General features: G+C 41.6%; 1 protein-coding gene across 2 annotated transcripts in view; it reads left to right on the forward strand.

Moving 5' to 3' along the window:
* The window catches only part of LOC109033369 (uncharacterized), a 358,654-nt gene that overhangs the window by 76,142 nt on the left and 265,762 nt on the right, over positions 1-16,750 (forward strand). For both annotated transcript variants that reach the window (XM_072305106.1, XM_072305107.1), the window contains exons 5-6: positions 1,835-1,941; positions 14,281-14,398. In XM_072305106.1, the coding sequence (XP_072161207.1) occupies positions 1,835-1,941; positions 14,281-14,398 (225 nt within the window). The remainder of the gene's footprint in view (positions 1-1,834; positions 1,942-14,280; positions 14,399-16,750) is intronic.

The raw sequence follows: 16,750 nt of genomic DNA on the forward strand, positions 1-16,750 counted from the left end.
CATGACTGTTGAGCCGTAAGTTCTGTTAGATACATCTCTTCTTTTTCTTTTGGCTGAAGTTTGACATAGGTCGAGGCCCATTGCTGTAAAATTAGCTGAAGAGCCACCTTGATTCGGGGAAAGAAACACAAACGCACGACCGATTTATGATTTCACAACAAAACGGTATCAAACCATGTCCTGAATTCGTAAGAAAAATCCTTTAGGAACCACTGCTTCAGGACTTCAGCATTTTTTTACATTTATTCTTTACAAAACTCCCTTTGAAGATTGATTCCGCTCTGGCTAATGACTTCAAAATTAGCCTTATGACCAACTGACGCCGTTCTCAGCTATGAACTTGCTGTCCTTGAAGCCTTGGTGACATATTACTGCACGATCTCTCACCATCCCCCATCAGCTGACGCTCTCTGTGAACGTACCAGCACTTGAGTTGTGCGGGTGCCAACGACCTCTCCGAAGTTAATGATATGGTGTCGAGAAAGTGCCCTCAGGCTGATTGTCAGAAACTACTGAAAAGGGATTTTCGTTCCTTTTCCGGCCCTTATCTCGTGAAAAATGCGTTGACAATGTTCTAAGGAAAGGCTCTCTTTATGCAAAGATCAGCAGGGTAACTTCCCGTTTTTGATAGGAACAACATTTTCTCATAGCTAATGTCATACGATCAAACCGCCTTATCAATGTATTTAGGTCAGGTGTTGTGATTGGCTTATTTGCCGACTTGGACTAATCACTCCATTTGATCTTGTTATATTGATATCATGGTTTGATCGTGTGACATAACTTATTCATTTGCCCGACAAAATCAACGTATGTCGCATTGGTCAGCTATTAAAATAGCTTTTCAGTATAATGGGTCAGTTGCGCTGGTCACAGAATCATGTTCTTTGGTTGTGTTCTTGATCCTTGCAGATCAGCTAAAAGTAATAAGATTTGTCCAAACGGCAACTTTCTACGTTCAATACTAACCGAGTTATGATACGGAAAAACAATTCTGGTGAATACTCATGTTTCAAAATGCTTAAGATCGCACTTTGTTTAATGATCCATTCAGTCCGAATACGCGAACATAGAGAACTTTTCTAACTTGTCTCGGAAAAAATATTTTATCGCGAGAAACGCTGAGGCAACGTTGGAATGCTCATGCGGCGTCGAACTATGACATGGGCTTTTTAAGCCCCATTATTCGATGCCGCGATTATTCTAACGCGAGTTCGAATAATCACGCCAAATACAAAGCGGCCGGGGTTGAACGCATATTAGCGCCTGCAAGACTGTGGGAATACTTCGCGCATTGCGCCAAACACTGCGATCAGCGTGACCCGTATACAGCCCGTATATTAGCCCCTACAAGACTGCATGAATACTTCTCGCATTGCGCCAAAAGCCGTGCATCCGGCGCAGTTCTACTGTGCTAAGTAAGAACGCCGTATGAACATTCAAAAGTTGCCAAATTTCTCGAATAAAATATTTATTTGCAAGAAAAGTTTTTCATAATTTACCTTGACATTTTCAGACACCTTAGAATAAATCGCGAACAGAATTGTCTGAAAATTTTGAAAAATAAATATTCACCATTTTCCCAGTAAATTTGACTTTTATCGAAAAAATATGGTACAAAACACGATTCTGTGTCCGCAGCGCAACTGACCCATTAGTCTCTTCCCGCTTAAATCTCCCCCCTCCTTTTCTTCATACGGTGCCTCTAAAATTTTCGCAAGAAGTTCCTGTTATAAGTAACTGTATAAACAATCCTTTTACATGTATGTCAGCGATGATTAATATTTTCCTTTTTTCGTAGTTTTTTATCATTTTCGTATGTTTTTTGTTTCAGGATGAGTCGTTGAATTCGAACCAGCGTTCACCAAGTTCAAAAACAATTCCACACGTTGGACCATTTGCTTCTTACCCGTCTTCCCATTCCAGTAGCTCTCTTCAAAGGTAAGGACTTGGCAAGTGGATTAATTTTGTTTTGTAAAATAATTCCATAAGATTGATGATTTTTCCCTCCGTTTCATCGATTGACGGTTGACATTTTACTTAAATGACAACCGTGATTTTTCAACCAAATCCATCGGATCTTGTGAAAAAACCTGTTTTTTACGGCCCACACTGCATTCGCGCACGAAGAGAAATGTCCACACAGAAGTTTGGTTAATACGGGAAGTGAAACACAAACGAATCGTAGCCTTTGGTTGAAAATTTCAAGAGAAAATTCCAGCTAGTTTTCTTGAAGAAATTTAATAAAAATAAATGGTGAATACCAACGTTGCGATGGGAAGAATGCATTTTCTCAGTCTCTCCATTGTTATTTGCGCTTAATTCACCGCAAACTGTACCAAAATCGACACAAAATTTGTGTTAGTCGGTTTTTCACTTCGTATATAAACTAAAATTAACACATAAACACAAATACTTTGTGCAACGAAAAATGTCGTGTGAACATCAGAATATTGCCAAATTTTCCCTGGTGAAATACGAATTTTTAAGGAATATTATCTATCTGTTTCCTTAAAATTTTCAGACTCGTCAGGTTGTGACACTGTATTATTATTTCTGTTTGTGACACTGCGAAGGCCTAAAAAAAGGACTCAATCAGAAACGGATTCGCATTGTCTTTACTCTCAATATTATTAAGGAACTCTACAACGGTTTAACTAACCCGTTGAAAATGTATTACTAGAGAAAATTGGCAACGTCCAGAGTCTCATAAGGCGTTCTTCTCCACTAGTTCGGTACTACAGCAGCACGGTTTTTGGCCGGGAGACGCTAAGCGCGGCCGAATTCCAAGATCCCTTCTCTAAGTCCATCAATCATTGGGATTTTGACACAGAAACATAATCACCATTTAGTCGAGCGGGTGAAGAGCCACCCCACCTCCCTCCTTCGCGCCATCCACGCACCTATCACAATGCCTCCTCCGCTCCCGGCCAATCTGAAGTCTTCCAAGGAGCTCTTCTTTCGTCTGCCGCATTTCACCCTCCAGCGTTCCCAGATTTCGCCGGTGGAACGAATCGAAACACGAGAAAATGGGCGAATTTTCGCGAGTGGATTCGGTCGACTTTTTCAACCGGATCGACTGGGTTGCAAACCAAAGGAGAAAAACGCTCAGATGCAGTCAAGAACTGAACTTAGCTGCCAGATGAATTCTGACGTGCGTTTTGCATCCATCAATTTTTCAACCCATCTCGAGAGGTGGTTCGAGCTAGAGTCCCTCTATACTGAGAGTGAAGACAATGCGAATCACTTCCTGGTTGGTTCCCGTATTTTAGGCCTTCACAGTGGCACAAACGGGAATGAAGATTTCATTTTCACCGGTAGTAGATGAAATATCATAATGCATTACAATCAAAACAAGAACGATCGAACAAGAGTGAAAAGGTTAAAGGCAAAGAAGTGCGTAGTTATTGGTGCTGCCATCTACTGGTTGAGTTTTTATAATCTGTTCAGCTGATCAGATCTTGTTGATGCTTTGATAATAACTGATAATAAATTGATTAGCTTTTTTCTATTTATAACCATGCACTTTTTTGCTTTTAACCTTTTCACTTGTGCGATTGTTTAATTGTACCTGTTTAAATTGTAATGCATTGTGATATTTCATCTACTACCGGTGTTTTACTGCGTACTTTTGTGATTTAGTGCTGAGGATGAACTCGATGTCCGAGATGTACATCCACTGAAACAAAAAACAACTAGCATGAGAAGGCAAGACTTTCTTCTTTAATTTAAAAATTAACTCGAATAAGTAACCAAAAAAACGGGAATTTTCATTCTGCTGGTTTTTTTGCCGTTATTGTGGTCCCTTGCCGCAGTGGCCGTAACAAGTTAATATTTCTCAAATAATCCGACAACAGGGCAGGTCTGCATCTGAGGCGTCCCAGAGGATCGTCGTCAAATTTTCGGGACTCCATCGCCCGACTATAATGTCCCTTTCAGGCGCCGCCTTTAAGTCGGGGTCGGGTCGTGTCCCAGAACCTTTGTCACCGATTGTCACCCGACGGGGCTCCGGAGGGATTTTCCGCTGCTCATGAAGTCGGAAAAGCTCCGCGGAAGGAAACGAGAACCGGAACGAAAATGGATTTCGAACCTGTCACGCATGGAGGAAAGTCGGACGCGAAAATCGGTGTCCTTTAAGTATGGAGAGGAATCCCCAGTAGGAGGATTATTTCGGGATCAATATGAAGAGCATATATTCAGGATGTTTAGCAAAGCTGAGTCACCGAACATACTCGGAAGCATTAGGGAAAATCTGGACAAACTTTATGAAATTCGCAAAAAAGTTGAACTAGATGTTTCAGTACACTGTTAAAAATCCCGGCGCGAAATTCACGCTTACTCAGTTGCGATTTTGACCACCTGTTGCTCTGAGTGCATGGATCCCGCGCGAAATAGGCTCGGCGCGAATTTCGCGCTCTGGCGAGAGTGAAAATCTGACAGACAAACGTAACGGTTTGTTATGCACACTTAATAAAAAAAAAGATCTTGGATAATGAAAAGTCTTGGATTTCAGAAAACAAAAAAAAAAACCAATAAAAATTTCGAAAAAGTCCTAAACATGCTCTTCAGTTTTTCAACGAATCTGCTTTAAATGTGTTGAGAGAAAGCCTTCGTATTTTTTTTTGCTACGTAAATCCTAAGTTTCAATTATTTCGTCTTGCTTCACTCAAGTAGAAGTAAATTTAAAGCATGAGGCGCGGCATACAACTATATCAACTTCACGGATGAGCGTGAAGTATCCCAGGAATTGAAGGCGTTTCATAAGAGACAGTCACAAGACACGGAGACAGTTACAGTTTAATGCAAAGAAATTACACGATATTATTCGCTATCCTGTAAACTCTTCCAAGAAAGATCCCTCTTAAAAGTTATGGTGCAAGTTGATACACAAAGTTGATGCAATTAAAATAGAGAGTTTATGCAAGTTTCCCATCCTAGCAGACCGGAGCTTCAGGGGTAATTTTTTATAGAGGAGGTATGTTTGGGGGTTTTTGCTAGTATTCTAACAAAAAGGGACTCCTTTGGATTATTTTACGGTACGAGGAGTATATCAATTGGATTACATTTTGCAATAAGGAACCACCATCTCTGGCTCTCCCATAAAAGCACATATCTGCGCAGGGAAACCAATTGCATGTATGTTGTTTCTAAAATGGGCGAGAGATAGTGGCTCCTTATCGCAAAATGTGATCCAGTTCAAGGTTGCGAGTATGGATCGCATTTAGCAAAAAGGAACCAGCGTGATTACGGTGTTTTCAAAGTCGAGAAAATTCTTTTTTTCCTTTTAAAAATACTAAATATACATACAGTATTAAAATTTACTCAATTATGCCCCTTTAAAATTAACAATTTTTTGGTGGGATGCAAAAACAATTCGCTCTTTTGGGAGATTTTTTAGATAAAAATGAAGAAGCAAAATTTCAATAACACCGTAATTGAGGCGCAGGATGCAAAAAGGGCACTTCTCGGTTGAAGTGTTTCAGAGACTCCTCTAATATTTAATGCATTGCAAGGAAAGTGAATGCATCCATTTCACTAAAAATTTTACTGAATATTCCTTATGATTCTACAATTTTTTATGGAAAGAATTCTGGAAAAATTGTTCATTAAATTTTTCTCCATGGTATTAATTAGCATTGTATTAATTTGCCCGTATGGGGGACTGTTGTCACAGGTTTAGCAATCCTGCGGACCCCAGCTGGTAGCCCCTGCCTCAAAGGGGGCAGTGGAGATGGTCACCGGCCTCTGGGCGTATGAACCACCTGCTAGAAGGGCAGACAGGGCTCTGAGCTGAAGTGAAAGCAACCTGTCTAGGAGAGGCAACTCCGAAATCAAACCCTGGTCCTCCAGGTTGGGGGTTGAGTCATCGGGCTAACTCCCCGGTACTTGTAAAAAGTTTTACTGTTAAACGACCTAACAATACAAGCCTCGGTACCACTAGAACTAAACGGACACGTCGACAAAAATTGAGAAAACGGACAATGGTATTTGGGACGTGGAATGTCCAAGGCATTTCAAATAAGTTACCGGAAGTGATATCGGAGATTCAGAAACTTGGAGTGGATGTCGCTGTTCTTACTGAGACCAAGAAAAAAGGGCACGGGTCAGAGAATTACGGTGACTATGATCTATTCTACAGCGGCGTAGCCAAAGATCAGCGTGCTCAGCAAGGAGTAGCAATACTTTTGCGGAGAAGCCTACGTAAGTTCGTGGGCACTTGGGAGGCCGTCAACCAGCGCATTATCAAAATGAACCTTAACCTGTACGGACATAAGATCACGCTGCTCGGAGTATACGGTGTAAATGATGATGCCACTGTCGCATGTAAGGACCAATTCTTCGAAGATCTGAATGATGAAATACTGAACGTTGGTGCTGGCAGGGAAGCCATTCTTATGGGTGATTTGAACAGCAGAACGGGACGACGAGTAAACTGTAAAGTTGTTGGACCGTTTGGGGAGGATGCTGTTAATGATAACGGTGATCGGCTCATCTCAATTTGTTCTCAAACTGAGATGAAAATTTTGAATGGCTTTTTTCAACACAAAGACATCCATAAGTATACCTGGGTCCAGCCAACGCGAGGATTGAAATCCATCATCGATTATGTAATTGTAAAGCACACTACTAAGTTGAAATTGCAGCAAGTTAGAGTGTGCAGGGGACTCTCTTGCGGCAGTGATCATCATTTCCTCCGAGCAGATATAGCGTTTCCCGTTAAAGGGATTAAAGATAAAGAGCCAATGCCTGAGCAACAGCAGAGTCAGGGAACGCAAAATCATGAAGTATGGTATAACATCGAAAGTTTGGAGCACCCTAGTGTCAAGGCTCTGTATCGGAAACGCTTAGATGAGAAGCTGGGGGATGGACTCTCGGGTACCACGGAAGAGCAGTATCAGTTCATCAAAGATTGTATCCACTCTGCAGCGAAAGAAGCCCTAGGTGTTCACAAAACCAGTAATAAATACCAGCATCCTTACTGGTGGGATGAAGAAATTGAAGACGAGATAAATCTTAAGAGGCAAAAACACCTTATATTTCTGTCGTCTAAAAAGACTGAAGATAAAGTTGCTTACAGGAAAGCTCAGTCTAAAGTTAGGAGCCTCATAACACGGAAGAAGAATGAAGCTTGGGAAAGCAACTGTTCTAGAATTAACACCTACCTAGGGGGGAGAAAAAGTGCTGAGAGCTGGAAGTTAATTAAAGGTTTACGTAGAGACATGAAGCGCGACATCGTTTCTCCGATATCACTTAAAAAACTGGAGGATCATTTTAAAGATCTTTTGACGGAAAGGCGCCCAGAGTTTCGAGACAACAGCACGGACAACGGAAGAATGAACAACTTGGAGATCCACACTTGTGACATAATTAAAGCGGTTAAAGAGCTAATTAATGACAAAGCACCGGGTCCTGGTGGGATTCCTGTCGAGTTGGTCAAGTACGGGACTGCCAAGCTCTTTGAGTGCCTCAGAAAACTGATGCAACAATGCATCAGGGGTGACGAGGTACCAAGGGAGTGGAAGGAGTCTTGGATCAAGGCCATCTACAAAAAGAAGGGAAGGAAGGACGACTGTAACAACTACCGGGGGCTCTCAGTGACCGGGACAATAAGCAAAGTGTACGGGAAGATACTGAAAGCGAAGATCGAGGACGAATGGCAGGATCACGAAGCAGAGGAGCAGGCTGGTTTTAGAGCTGGCAGGTCTACGATAGATCACCTCTTTGTTATTGTCCAGGTCATTGAGAAGAAAATGGCCGTAGCTCAGGAACTGCATTTAATTTTTGTGGATCTCCAGAAGGCGTATGACAGCGTGCCGTTGGTGAAACTTTGGGAGGCCTTGGAAAAATCGAATTTTAACGGGGGGTTGATTGACGCTGTTAAGCGATTTTATAAAGGGAGTTTTACCAAAGTTAAGTGCCATGGGGGGTTGTCAGCGGGATTTTATGTGACTAAGGGTTTAAAACAGGGATGTTGTTTGTCGCCAACATTATTTAAAATTTATCTCGAGTGCGTGCTAAAAGAATGGAAAAAGAAATGCTCTGGTATGGGTGTCCCCTTGGGTGATCTCGAAACTCTGTTTACTCTGTGCTTTGCTGATGACCAGGTGGTGGTTGCTCAAGATCAAGATGACGCGGAATACATGATGCGCAAGCTAGTAGAAGAGTATCGGAAGTGGGGTCTGGAAGTCAGCATATCCAAATCTGAGAAGATGACTTTTGGCGGTGATCAGCAAAGCATTGAGTTGGAGGATGGGCAGCAGATCAAAGGCTGCGAGCACTTTAAGTACTTGGGAGTGCGGTTGACCCAGGATGGAAGGACGGATCAAGCTATCAGGGAAAGGAACACCTTAGCAAGGAAGGCTATAGCGATGTTAAATGGAATCCTCTGGGATCAGCGGATTTCCAAAGATAACAAGAGGAGGATATACAACGCTGTAGTCAAAAGTATATTAACATACGGATGTGAAGTTTGGCAGCTGAAGAAACGGACACAGGATATGCTAAGAGCAACGGAGATGGATTTCTGGAGAAGGTCAGCAGGAATTTCTAGGAGAGATCGGGTCCGTAATGATAGAGTGCGTCAGATAATGGAAGTCGAAAATGACATCGTGTTCGACGTCATGACCAAACAACTTGTTTGGTATGGTCATGTCAATAGGATGACGGAAGAGAGGCTGCCAAAAAAGATGCTTGATTGGGTTCCTCCTGGGAGGAGACGTAGGGGACGCCCAGTGAGAGGTTGGCGACAGGGGGTGTTAAATGAGATAAGAGATTGTCAACTCCCTGATGACCTGTGGGAAGACCGAGCTTTGTGGCGATTAGGCGTCGCACAGCGCCAAAGAGCGCTATAAAAGCGACTCATATATATATATATATATATATATATATATTAATTAGCAACAGAGAGTCTGAGACACCGCAATCGAGAAATGCCCTTTTCGCATCTAGTGCCTCAATTGCGCTGGTTCATTTTTGCTGAATGCGATCCATATATGGACCGCGCGTTTAACAGAAAGGAACCAAATCACATCAGCTATTGCCAATTTTAACAGGGCAATTTAATTTTTTACGAGAAAACGTTTGTGCGGATCCCTTTCAAAATGTTAAGGAATTTGCTTCGTACCATGGAGAAAATTCACTGAAATTTACACGAAAATCCGCACAACTGTTTTCATGTAAAAATTAAATTAGCCGATTAAATTTGGCAATATCTTATGTGGCTTGGTTCCTTTCTGTTTATCGCGGTCCATACACTGAAAAAAAATATCGGTGTATTTACTAAGAAAAGGGTAAAAGTACCAAGAATTCAGGGTTCTATTTGATCCCAGTTTTTTCTTGGTAAAATTACCATTTGTGGAATTGGTAATTTTACCGAGAAATCTCGGTAAAATTATTGAATTTTCTCGGTAATTTTACTGGACCTTGGTAATAACTCCAATATTTTTTATTGACAGTGGTAGAATTACCGAGATAAAATGGCAAAGTTACCGGGAATCGATTACCAATGAAAGTGGTATTCTTATGTGGAAAAAAAGAGTAAAAATACCGGTTTTTAGGTAAGCTTACCAGTCTGTCTTGGTAAAATTACCAATAATTGGTAAAAAAGTGAGATGGTAAAGGTACCAACGGACCTTGATAAAAACGCCGAGAATTTGTTTTCAGTGCGCAATCGAGAAGTGCCCTTTTCGCATCTAGTGCCTGAATTGCGCTGGTTCCTTTTTGCTAAATGCGCTACATATATCGTCTCTGTTCCGCTGTAGAGGGCGGCAACCCAGCAGGGATGTTTAGCGCTCCGTTTGTTTTTATTATGTGCCCGCGTCAAAGGCGAGCGTGTAACTGTCACAATTTTAAACGCCTACGGCCGGCTGCTTTTCACCACCGGTTGATTTATTGTTCCGTAACATGCATGCGCCCGTTTGCCGCTGCCCCCAGACGGAAGCACGTAACTGCATTGTGAGGTGAGCCTCGACCTCCGCATAACTCCTTGATTTCTGGGGATCATCTTTAAATGTACTTGCGCCCTCACCTCGAGCCTTGCGTCCGGATGTGAGACTTGTTCTCACTCGCGCGAAAATATTTTTATGACTGGCATTAAGCATGGTGAGAGTCAGTGGCGAGGCGTGAATGATCGATAATCGATATTTCCCCATTTGAAGCTATGGTAAAGAATCGATTATTAAGGTGTTCACCGCGAACACCGTGTTAATAGGTCCTTTTACATAGGTTTGAATGAGAGATCGATCGATACATCGCAAAGCACGCCACGCCACTAGTAAGAGTAGATTGTCCAGCGCGTCAGTGATGATCGGATCGACGACGGTTATTGGCTAATTTAAACTGTTTACAACGTCCAATGGCGAGACGTAAATATCTATTATCGATGTTTGTCTATTTGAAACTATGGTGAAAGATAGATTATTAAGGCGTTAGTTGCGAATGATCTGTCTATCGATTTCCTTTTCCATAGGTTCAAATCGCAGATCATTGTGGCAGCAGCAAAGTACGCCACGCCACTGAAAATATCGGAGTTATTGTTGCAGTGAATAGAGTGTTGGAGTTGCAAATTTCAGCCTGAGCCAAAAGACGAGTTGTTCTTCCTAGAAAATAGCTCAAAAATTACTATGAGCGTATTTGGAAAGTTCGAAAAGGAAGAGTGGTGATTCCAACGTGGAAGAGTCGCCACTTTCTCCCGCAGTGGTGATTCTTGAAAGTTGGCAACATTGTTTTCCCCCCATTCGAATGTATGTTAGGGCCTGGATACACGCTCAAATTTCCGATCAAAATGATGGCAAAAATGGCGGTCGAGAGTTATCTAAATTGTTATCTAAAATTAATCAACACAGCGTGTTGATTGAAATAAGCATGGAATAAGCACGGTTGTGTGGAAATCAGATGTCGGATGAGACCCACAGTTCCATCATCTACCATCAAATTTTTGCAGGCCCCAAAAAATTGATGGTAGATGGTGCGCACCAGTCACCATTTGATCGGAAATTGCTTGAAATTTGAGCATGTATCCATATCCAGACCTTAAAACAATCGATTCTTAGCCTCACCTGCAATCGATATTTTCAATGAATTCAAATGGAAGAAAAACAGTCGTGCCAACGTGCTAGAATCACCTTTCGCTCTCGGAGAGTACATTCTTGATGGCGAGGAACATCGAGGCGGACCTCCCATCGGGAACTGGTAGCTGGAACTAAATTAACATAATCAATAATGCAAAAAGTGCTTTATCGATTGAGGCCATTTGACAGAAAGAACGAGTTGCAATAATCAACCCGCCGACTTTAAAATCGTCAGGGTTTCCGTCGGTGGAGCTGGGAGAGTGGCAGGCAGGAAATTAGCGTTTCGGTGGCAGCGTTATTTTGTATCGGTGGAAGTGCAAGTGCGCGTAAAGAGAGTGCCTATAAACGCGAATGTGGTGGTCGTGATGGCAGCTTTCCGCTTTATTGATTCCTAAACCGTGTCACAATGAAATCAATGGTCACCACGGGAGAGTGCCTCAGCTCTACTGTCCTGCGAGCTGATTGTGAAATTGTTCGACAAAGCGATAGACAAAGAAGGCACAGGGAGCATCGGGCAGGGCAGCAGGGAACGCTCGGTTCATGTGATTGAACTTAATTTTCTATATAGAGAAGAGTGGCGAGGCGTGAATGATCGATTATGGGTGTTTTCGCATTTGAAGCTATGATAAAGAATGATTTAGCTAATGATTATCGATGCTTTTCATGGGTTTAAATGGCAGGTCAATGTATCACAAATCACACCACACTTCGCTACATAGAAAATCAAGTTCGATCGTACGAAACGAACGTTCGGTGTCCCGGACACATCAAACCATTCGGTTTTTCGCACCGAAATTTTGTTCTGTTAAATCGAACATTCAGTTAGTGCGAGATCGAACTTACTTTTCCAGTTCGGTTCAATCTAAAAGTTCGATCTCAGGAATCAGTTTGACGAATTGAAAGTTTGCGTCTGACAAACTGAGTGGTCAAATCTACATGAGACACCGAATTTTGCGGCTCCGATAATTAAACTCTTCCTCTTTCAGCATGCCCACTCAAAATATAAGGAAGCTTAAATTTGATAAATATACCGATTGAAATTGGATCTCTTCAGCTGGGAAATTCTACTCTTTTTCTCGGTAAGGCCTCCGGGCCGATTATTAAAATTAATAGATAGAGTTAGTTAATTAGTTAGTATGCGATTAACAAAGAAGACAAAAGGTATATGAATGGTTCCTAATGGTGGAAGCTGGTGATTGCAATGGACAAAGGAGGTGGGTAATAGGCTGACTAACGGAAACCCACTTATGAATTGATTTGACGAATTGAAAGTTTTGAGTACCCTAGATCGATACTTTTCCATAGGTTTAAATGACAGATCAATCGATGTATCGGAAAGCACGCCACGCCGACCTGAAAATCAATCGAAATTTAGGAAACACGGCAACCTGGCGTCACGGAGATGCACGACCTGAGAATCCAATTAAGCAAGCGTCACTTTTCGCCGTAAGAGCGGGAGCCAGAGGCCCAGCCCCCATCCACCCCTCCACCCGCCGCCCGTGCCGCCTAAAAATCTCGTTTTTAGCATCGGCGGTTTCTCGTTCGGGTCGGAGGGCTCGAGGCGGGAAGCACCCGCGGGCCGCGTCTTAACCGGAATTAATTGCTCGCGCCTTAAAATACTGTTTAGGCAACCTGCACCGCTTTCTTATTGCTCACCTGCCAGAACGGGATTAATGTGTTGCGGATTGCCGCCCTGCCAAATTTAGGAGGAGCATCTATTCGAAAATGAGTTTCCATCTGCTGCGCGCTGGGGCTTGTGGGATAGGCAAACACTACAAGGCCAAATTTCGTTCAGAATCAATACAAATCAAAGTATAACGGAGAATGGGTCAGTTGCGCTAGACTAAAAATCGTGTTTTGATGCTTGATTCGTGCAGATCAGCTAAAAATGATGAAAGCCGTCGAAGCAGCATTTTTCTACGTTCAATGTCAACTACGCCTTATATTTACGCGCTTCGAAAAATTCGGTTTGTGATGTTATACACCGCGGTAGTGACACCCTTGGTTTCTTCCGCCTTGCTTTCATCCGAGTTACACGTTGAGTAACCGGTGCAGATGTGTTTTTCCCTGACTGACCAAAACGATGTGGAAGAGACCAAGGATGTCGATACAGCGGTGGATGTCGTCATAAATCGAACTTTCCAAAGCACAATATCTGGATTAACACTCAACGTAGAAAGTTGTTATTTGGACTGATCTTATTATATTTAGCGAATCGTCTGCAATAATCAAATATTAAAAAATAATTCTGTAACCAGCGTAACTGACCCATTTGCAGATGCCTGAAATTTGCTGAATTTCATGATTAACTAAGAGAACTAAACACGAAAATGCTGTTGGTTTCTATATTGAACAATCGGAGGAAATATGACAAAATAACCTTACGACTTAAAACCCATGTGTTTAAATAGGAAATTCCGCTAGATGACGTCACAAAGCGGTACATTTTCTCACATTTAAATCTGCTTCTCTACAATTTCCCACCAGAATAAATTCAAGAAAAATACTGTGAACTTGGCTCATCAAGCACTCTCAGATACAGCAACGACATTTTGTCGGGCAAATTCTCCATTGCAATATAGTCAAATTTTACTCGAAAATTAAGTCAATTTTGATTCGATTTCCTTTTAGACAAGATAGAGAAATGGTGCTGGGTCCACCCGATTTTGCGGGGAAATCAAAGTCAAAAATTTCAGTTATAGTCAAAAAATATTTGAAGCTCTAATCAGTAAAGTGCCAGTACAATACTTTTGATTCGATTGAAATTTTCGGAAGTTTTTGCGTTTGTTTTCCTCGCGACATGGTGTGGACCCAGCACCATTTCTTTAGCTTGTTACATATGTTTCGGGCCATTTTTTAGCGTTTTTCCTCGTTCACTGGTAAAAAAAAAACCTCTTGGACCAATGCCGCGGTGCATTGACTTAAGAGTGCAGTTTCTTGTCGCCGGATTGAAGAGTCTTGAACTCTTGTTTCAAGCGGATTTTGCATTGATTCAAGCGGATTTTGCATTGGAACAAGAGTCCAGACTCTTAAATCCGGCGACAAGAAACTGCACTCTTGAACCAAGAGGTTTTTTTTACCAGTGTTATTTATTTGATATGGTAACATATTATTATTATCTTTAACATGGTAGAATGTGTTACAAGAACGAATCATTTTCAATAATAATAATTCTCCGAGTAATATTCGTCTTTTCTCGTGTGTTGAGCAGCCTAGAATCGTCTGTCGGACTCGCGGAGAATATCGGCGTCGAGTTAGAGACTGCCATCCGCACAAATGACACCGCCAGAGTCAAACGCTTCCTCAACTTACACCATGACAAGTTTCAGGTGAGTTCCATTATAATCATTTTTCCATCGGCCTTTTCGTTCAACATCCTTTTTGCCCTCTTTCGTTGACCCTATGCACAGTTTAATGTCTATTAGTTTAACACCGGCATTTTTCATTTCACCAATTGGCCTGAGTTCAAGTTTCAAGAAAGCGTGGTTAAACATGCTGAAAGTTGATACAATGGGATCGCTACACACATCAGATACGGATCACTGAATAGTCAATGAAAATAATTAATAATGCAGTTATCAATTCACAAAAAACCTTCTTAACCACTGTAAGGAACATCGGAAGTTTTCGCACGGGCCGATTTGGTTCCTTTTAGCCTGTACACCGAAAAAAAGTTTGATAGAATTTACCATTCCTTCACGCCGTATTTCACACAACGCGAAGGAATGGTAAATTCGACCAATCCTCACGTCGATTCTGCCAGAGGAATGGTTACCTGTACGTACCTGTAACGTTTACCTTTCTTCTGGTAGAATTGACCCTGAATTGAAGCTGTGTGAAATACAGGGTGAAAGAATTCTACCAATTCTACCAATCTTTTTTTCAGTGTACGCCCATATGGATTGCATTTTGCAAAAAGGAACCAAGAAGATTCCAATGTTGCTAAGATTGTGCAACTTACAATCTTTGTAATAAAATCACTGCCATTATGCAAAAAGTTAAATTTACGATGGTAATTTTCGTCTTGAATTTATAGTTTATTGGGGGTAAAGATAAATTTTAATTAGATGGTCAGTCTATAGTTGTAGGTTCAAAAGTTGCACAATCTTAGCAACATTGGAATTCTTGTGGTTCCTTTTTCCAAAAGGCAATAATGCATATTATCTCTCTGATTAGTAGTCATACGATCAGAGTCTATCAGACTAGGATTGAGGTGTATTTGAAGTAGCTGCTAATCGTCAGAAAGGAGTATTTAGCTCCTCGTTTCTCCGTGACTTAATGGATGATGTCTCCGGACTTATTTAGTACCCGAGAAGCCCGGACGAGTATTGAATCCCCGCGATCTCAGAAAATGGAGTCAATATCAATAAATTCGTATAAATTTAATCCTCCCGCGAGATCATGAGATGAGACGCGTCTTGATGGGAGACGGCTCTGCCTCGGTGAATAACTCTAATACGATACAGTGCCATATCCAATATAATATATCACTTCCCGGTTCGTGCCTTTTCAAGCCCTCTTCATGCAGATGTAACGGCATTGCCAGATCGAGCGAATATTTCGCAAAACAAGCTCACTGGAAAAAAAAGTAGCTTGGATCCATAGTGATCCGATATTAAATCCCTAGCGGGGAAGAAGAAAAATCCCTAGATTCGCGAAAAATCCCTAAATCCCCAGATTTGCTCAAAAAATCCCTAGATTTTGCAAAAAACCGCCATTTTTAACGCAGAAACATGACGTTATTCGATGTATCGATTTGCAGTATTTAAAGCTGATTGGCTCGTTTGAATTCTGCCGCTCTCTGAAAGCAGTGCTAAACCAGACCAATAAAATGAAAGAATATTAGTTGAGTTTTCATTATAGGTTCATAAATTGAACTATTATTGGAGGAGTTGTGACAAACTTATCTAATCTATTAAAATGCATTTGTTTGGATGGGCATTTCCTTCAGATGACGTCATTATAGGCTGTGAATCTTTTCTTTCTTAACTCTATTTTTATACTTTTTCCCAGATCAAAAAAATATCATAAAAAATACTGATAAATCTGCTCTTTCAGCCTTCTCAGATGAATAACAAATTTGCGTGCAAATTCTCCATGCGCCCGAAGAGGGTCTCGGAAAAAACTACTCTTAGCTTTATTCTCAAAAAAGTATCCATTGAAAATTTACCAGTTTTTTCAATACACATAGTTATTGACTACGTTCGATGCTTTTAGCGTGTTCGTAGACATGACCATCAAACCAGGCAACCGCGTTCAGCTCTGCGCGTAATAGGTTGTAGCGTTAGTTGAGCTCAGACCTGCCAGTTTTCCCTGAATTTGCAGAGTTTTGAATTTAGAGCAACGACAAATCGGCACATTTTCGCGAAAATTGGGTTTCATCAGTGAGTGACATGACACACACTCGGCAAATTCTAAGCTGTATTGACAGAAATGCAGCTGGGAGAGGCTCATACGGACGTATTGCCGCCAAACGGAAGTATCTGAATTTAGACGTGAACCCTGTTATGCATGTATTCGTATGGGTCTCAGGGCTCAGGTCTTAATGCACGAAGTTCCGCTAGGCAGAAATACGTCCATATTCTCTCTGAGCCAAAGCCTCCTTAAGATCCGCCCATCGTATAAGGCAACCTCGTAACGCAGCCTATGGTGTGGCGTGCATTGCAATAAATCGATTGATC

This window comes from Bemisia tabaci, chromosome 10 (genome assembly GCF_918797505.1).
Source record: "Bemisia tabaci chromosome 10, PGI_BMITA_v3".
NCBI classification, from domain to species: domain Eukaryota; kingdom Metazoa; phylum Arthropoda; class Insecta; order Hemiptera; family Aleyrodidae; genus Bemisia; species Bemisia tabaci.